This window comes from Cyprinodon variegatus, unplaced genomic scaffold (assembly GCF_000732505.1).
Source record: "Cyprinodon variegatus isolate N-32 unplaced genomic scaffold, C_variegatus-1.0 Scaffold113, whole genome shotgun sequence".
Taxonomy (NCBI): Eukaryota; Metazoa; Chordata; class Actinopteri; order Cyprinodontiformes; family Cyprinodontidae; genus Cyprinodon; species Cyprinodon variegatus.
In genome coordinates this window covers 390,344-396,701 of record NW_015150566.1, presented here as the reverse complement: position 1 = coordinate 396,701, position 6,358 = coordinate 390,344, and the positions used below count along the sequence as shown (strand labels likewise).

Below are 6,358 nucleotides of genomic sequence, written 5' to 3'. Positions count from 1 at the left end.
GGGGGGGGGCATCATGCATGAAGGACAGGATTCCTACAGAGTTTATGGGAAAATGGATAACGCTAAATCAACAATGAAAATGACCTGTTAAGGGCTGCAGAAGACAGGAGACAGGGGCAACTTGCAGCAGAACAACCACTGTAAACATACAGCCAGAGATACACTGCAAGGTTTACACTAGAGATGAAACAATTCATTGGATTAATCGTGATTAATCGATTATTTTAATAATCATCAACTAATTGAGTATTTGATTTATCGTTAACTAGAGTATAGAGACTCTAAAACCTGCCTTTAGCTGAGAGAGCAACCCACTTAGAGCAAAAAAAAAAAATTTAGATTTTGCATTTAAGATAAAAATCTTATTCGTCTATCAACATGATATGTTTCACCTGGTTTAATTTTTCAAAAAGTCTTCTTTAAGGAATCTTTTTATATTCGATTATGTCATGGTGTTGGTTCTGTTGTGTTTTACTTTGCTCCTTGTTTTCTAGTTTTATTGGTTTAATTCCTATTTTGTTGTATTTTCTAGATTTATGTCCTCAGGTTTTTCTGTTTTCCTCTGTTGCCCTCTTGTGTGTGTTCCTTTCCCCTTGGCTCCCTCGTTGTCTTCTCGTTAGCCCTGCCTTTGTCTCAGTCAGCTACATATATTCTCCCTCTGCTCTCACTCTTTGTTGGTTCCTTGTCGTTGCTGGATCTCAATGCTGTTTTTGTCCTACCTCGTCTCTCCCTGGCTCCTCGTGATTATTTTCCCCAGATGTCTCCATGGTTCTCGTTGGGTTTACATTAGTAGATGGTTTTTTTGGATTCCTGCCTTTGCTTACTGTTTTTTCCCCATTAAACTGCAAGAAATCTCCTCAGCCTCCCTGCACTTGGGTCCTCAAACCACAACCAAACCTGGACAGATTATTGATTGATCAAAAAATAAATCAACAGATTTATCAATTTGGAAATTAATCATTTGCAGCCCTAGTTTATATTACAACAGACTTAGGGGTTAGAACGGTTTATTGATCTGACAATATGAAGCGCTTTTTTAGATCTTTAAATGCATTTGTTTGCACTACATTCTATTTAGGGGTATTAGACTAAAGAGGTCTTAAAACAAATGCATGGTACATATCAGAAAGTTTTCTACAAAAAAAAAACAAAAAACATTTTGATAGTCGTTGCAGTTTTTTTTTACCCAAATAAACTCTTTATCACTAAATAAAGTAAACATGGTTTTAGAGTTATGCTTGTGCAGTTCCAAACATTAGAGGAACTACCTCTCAAACCTTCAAATCAGAGTCTATACAGCCTGAGTGAGCTGTTAATATGAATCAGAAGAGAATTCACCATCTTATCTACATAAGTTCAGTAATGACTCACTGAGCACAGAGCTGGAGAACTGTGATTGGTGCAGACCGGTGTGTCTCCCGAGCTCCGTGGCTACGACTCCTGGGTGTACAGCATTCACGGTCACTCTGGTGCCTGTTGCAGGTACACGCATACAAACCAGCATTTAGGACAATGCATTCTACAGCTGATCACCAGCAGGACAGCAGGCCCAACTCCCTCCCACACATGCAGCAGCTCGCAGACTCGCCTTCTAACCGCTTGGCGAGCTCCCTGGTGAACAGAACATTGGCGAGCTTGCTCTGACAGTACGCCTGCTTCGTGTCGAACTTCTTCTTCTCCCAGTTCAGGTCATTGAAGTCGATCTTTCCAACGATGTGGGCGAGCGAGGCCAGGTTGATCACTCTGCTGGGGGCCGACTCTTTCAGCTTCTCCAGCAGGAGGTTTGTCAATAAGAAGTGGCCTGGAGGAAGTCTAAAGGTTAGGAGTGAGCAGAAATCTTTAGGCTCTTTCTTACAGTTTTCAGTGCTTTGCAAAAGTATTCTTACCACATAAATATTTCAATTAGTTTCACAAATTCATATTGATGATTTTTATTGAATAAGTAGTGTAGCATGCACTTATGCTAAGTCTACTTAACACTGATGTGCTTAAATAAAACTGAGTCACCCACACAGCAGTTCTCAATAACACACCATCCCAATAGTGAAACAGCAGCATCATGCTGTGAAGATGCTTAATCAGGAGCAGGTTTTAGCTTGATAGGAAGATGGATGGAAGTAAATCCATTATAATCCTGGAAGAAAATGTGTTGGATGCAGCAGAACACTCGCAGCTGATTGACCTCCACAGCCAGGGCTGCAACCTGATGAGTTAGATCAGTGGATCTCAGATGGTTTTTTTTTAGTTTTTACGGCACTAGTGGCTCATCTGACAGTAGGCTGACAGGAAAGGGGCTATGAGAGAGGGGGAGAGACATGCAGCAAAGGACCACAGACTGGATTCGAACCCGGGTCAGCCGCGTCAAGGACTAAGGCCTCCGCACATGGGACGTGCACACCACTGCGCCACCTGCACGCCCCTCAGATGGTTTTTATCAAGTAAAATCTGAATTTTAACTTTCAAAATGCCACCAAAGTGTGAGAGTGAGATTATTTCAAAACTGCACAAAAACAGCAGCTGCTTTTTTCTTTTTTTTAACCCCTAGAAATTAAGAAAAGAAAAAAATCAAACATCCTCCACTGGATTTCCCTTTTAAGCTTTTGTAGCAATCTGCACTGTTATCACAAGCAGGCTCGACCCTACAATTCACCTGCTTTACATGATGAAACAGAGTACCATTTAAAGTGAACAAAGGTCCCCTAGTGGTACTTGTATCACAGCCTTGGGTGTAGAGATCAAAGCATATTCATCATTTTCACGTGATGAAGCAGCCCAGTCAAAGCCCAGAACTAAATCTGATTAAGAATCTGAGCCAAGACTAAAAGTTAATATCCTCAGGTCCTCTCTACTCCCATCTGCGGAATGATGGGAGTAGAGAGGATAAACTCCAGTCTTCCAGAAAGGCTGAGAGTCGATGGTATACAGACATCAAGAGTTAAAAAAAAATGGCTTTCACGCATTGCATTCTGGGAGAGGGGGCCCTAAAAAGTGAGCACCAAAACAATGCAGCACCCTGATGCTTAAGTTGTAACTGTGCTATGAAGCAGCTTTATTATATTTTCCCATGTAATATAGGCAAAAACAACAAGTTGCATTGCTAATATTAAGTGCATGACCAGTTTTTTCTTACTTAGGACATCAAAACGGCATTGTTACTGGATGCACAAACAGCAGTAAAAAGTTTAACAAAGCTAAAAATCTTCCGTCATAATCTCCTTGTCCACAATTCTTTTGAACTCATAATTTAAGTTAAAAAAATAAACAAAAGACACAATTCACACAATTTTCAGAGGCATGGGACATGGTATCGGGTTTTGCAGGCCAACGACCTAAACGACTCCATATTACTAAGGGGTAGACCTGTTTTTAGGTTCAATTTGCATGTTTTGTCTTTTGTTTGGGCTACTATATAAGCCGGGAACTCAACCGCTACTCCAGACATTTTGAATTGAGGAAGCTTTCTGGATGGGAAGCGAAATATCTTCAAACTTGGAAAACAAAGTCCAGTGGTTTGTTGTTTAACTTTTTTGGGAAGACACAATTCTTACATTTCAAATTATACGCTTAATGATTCCTTTTTATCAAAGTTGGCCATTGTAAACAAAAAATACGGTGCTTACTTTTTAGGGCCTGCCGTCCCAGCATGCAATGAGCAGCAGCCATGTTTGAAACTCTTGATGCGTGCATCTAGAGGGGTCGAATTTAAATGCAAGCCACACTTTTCAGAATAGTTGTAGTAAAATTAAGTCTGGAAATCCATTTCTCCTTTTCTCACCACTTAGGAATTAGCCAACACTGTGTGTTTATATGTCACATAAAATACAAAAACCTTTGAGCTTAAACTTGTTTCCTTCTGTTTTATCGGACTGGGTTGGCATGGCAGCAGTCTCAGCGCAGAAATTTAATATGATTGAATTTGAAAATGTTAAAACCTTAGCAAAGCACTGTGGGAGCTGATCTGAGTCAGGCAAAGTACCTAAATGATTAACCCCGAACTGTATGTCAAAGCCGTCCTCCGTCTTCCCCGCTGGACACCTCATGACTCCTGCATTGTTTATCAGTATGTCCACCCGCTTCTCCTCTGCAGTAAAATAAAAAAGAAATATATATTTAACCATTTATAATAAAGTTAGGCTTATTCTCCAGTATATGCATCTCCAGCACCTTGGTTTATTTTCTCTGCAAACTCTCGGATGGACTTCATGGAGGCCAGGTCCAGGTGACAAGCATAAACATGAGGGTTCAGAGTTTTTCCTCGGATCTCTTTCGCTGCCGTTTCACACTTCTCCATGTCACGGCATCCCATAATGATACGACCCCCTGATGATGCAGGATACAGAGCGTCAGGAAACAAAAAAATATAAAAGGCAGAGAAGAACTGTCACCAGACCTCTTGTGGCAAGTTCCTGAGCCGTCGCCTTTCCGATGCCCGTGTTAGCTCCTGTTATCACTACTGTCTTTCCTTTGATTGTAGCCTTACTGGGACAACGGCCTCCTGTCACATGGTTTCTGTAAAATGAATTAAAATGTCAAATGAATGTAAAAAATATGGTGCTTTTTTCTTTTTTTTTTTTACAGTCAACCTGGTCAGTGTTAACTGTAAGATTGCAACAAATCAAGGACATTCCTGGAAAAAAGAAAAACCTGCTATAGGCTTCATAAGACCTGGGACTGGGGTGGAAGACAACCACACTACAAATATAGCCAAAACTACTACACTACAAAAATATACAGAAAAACAATGGAATGGTTTAGATGAAAAAATATGAATGTGTTAGAAAGACACAGTGAAAGCCCAAATATACACTTCAGTAAGAATTTGTTTCAAATCTTATTGGATCTGCAGCCGATCAGATGAAACTGGAACTAATTAAAAAGACAAATGGCAAAAAAAATCCTATTCAATATGTTTGGATCTCGCAGAAATAATCCCTAAAAAGCTGCAATTCAAATTTCAATGAAAAGTGACAAGTTGGCAGAAAATCATCATTTAATTGCATCATTCACCTCCATATTTTCTATTGTTCTGTGTTGGCCAACACATAAAGATTGAACGTTGTAATAAAACAAAAAAACGTTAGAAAATAACTGAAGGTTTAAAGCTGAGGTGCAGCACCTTATAAACAGTTCTTTGATCAAAAAATGATATACACCAAGTAGTTTGTTTCTCATCAATTTTAGCCTACTTCATGTTGTCAGACAGGTTCTGTTAAAGGGCTTTATTGATCCTATAATTATGGAAGAAGATTAAGGGCATTGAAAAAAAAAGGTTAACTGATTTTTAAATATTATTTCAGGTTAATATGGGAAAAAATTCTGAATTCTTTTTTCTAAGAATTCTTACTTTAATCTCAGAATTTTGGATTTTAATGTAGATGGGCACCATAAGTGGGAGCACTCAGCTTCACAGAGAAAGATGTGAGTTGTTTGGGAGGGCCATTAACACATTGGTGGAAAATGACAAAATGAGTCAACTTTTTACGTGCACGAGGGGTCCCTGGTGATGCTATTTCATTAATGGAAGAGGAAAAGGTGATTAAAACAAGAGAGCTAATCTCTAAAACAGACATGGCTACAGCTTGATATGTTTGTTAGCTGTCAGAATTCAGTCAGAACTCTGGGATTAAAATCAGAATTCTGAGAAAAAAAGTCAGAATTCTGAGAAAAAAGTTACAATTCTAAGAAAAATCAGAATTCTCAGATTAAAGTCAGAATTCTGAGAAAAAAAGGAGAATTCTCAGATTAAAGTCAGAATTCTGACTTTTTTCCTTATATTATACAGAAATAAATTTTTAAAAACTTTAATTTTTTCATTGGCCCTTATCCTCTTCCGTATATAATATGGTAACTAAAAATGAAGCCTTTTTTTCTTTACAGGATAGTATCTTTTGATATCCGGTGTTATTAAAAATAGAATAATTGAAAGATAAAGAGCTGGTGCTTAAAGGGGGAAGAACATACTAAAACACTGAGCAAAAGAACAACTAAAGGGAACTTCTCCATATATCAGTCTATCAGCTACAGATGTGGCAGCCTACATTATGTGTATATTGATTCCATCCACTCCTTACTCTAACAGACACATTATTATGAGTTACTCACTTAAGTAAAACAGCGCATCCGGCCACTGTTCCGAACACAGAAACCGGTAAAATAAATCTACTCATCGCTGCGGAAAAAATCCCTTAAAACTTAAATACATAACGCAGCCGCAAGGTTACAGTCGCACAGTTTCTACGTCATCAGCGAGCCCTAACAGTGGCCTTCTGGGAAACGTAGTCCTCCTAACTTGAAACTTCACATTGGCTGATGGGGCATTTGGATTCAGGATTTTGTTGAAAGTCTTTTAAGTAATGTA

General features: G+C 38.9%; 1 protein-coding gene across 1 annotated transcript in view; it reads right to left on the bottom strand.

Moving 5' to 3' along the window:
- Nucleotides 1–6,235, bottom strand: part of rdh13 (retinol dehydrogenase 13 (all-trans/9-cis)) — a 7,105-nt gene extending 870 nt beyond the window's left edge. The window contains exons 1-6 of the mRNA XM_015375075.1: nucleotides 6,103–6,235; nucleotides 4,391–4,509; nucleotides 4,165–4,320; nucleotides 3,977–4,081; nucleotides 1,589–1,801; nucleotides 1,372–1,473 (exon numbers count right to left, since the gene is read on the bottom strand). Of these exons, the coding sequence (XP_015230561.1) occupies nucleotides 1,372–1,473; nucleotides 1,589–1,801; nucleotides 3,977–4,081; nucleotides 4,165–4,320; nucleotides 4,391–4,509; nucleotides 6,103–6,167 (760 nt within the window). The 5' untranslated portion in view covers nucleotides 6,168–6,235. The remainder of the gene's footprint in view (nucleotides 1–1,371; nucleotides 1,474–1,588; nucleotides 1,802–3,976; nucleotides 4,082–4,164; nucleotides 4,321–4,390; nucleotides 4,510–6,102) is intronic.
- Between the last annotated feature and the right edge of the window lie 123 nt (nucleotides 6,236–6,358).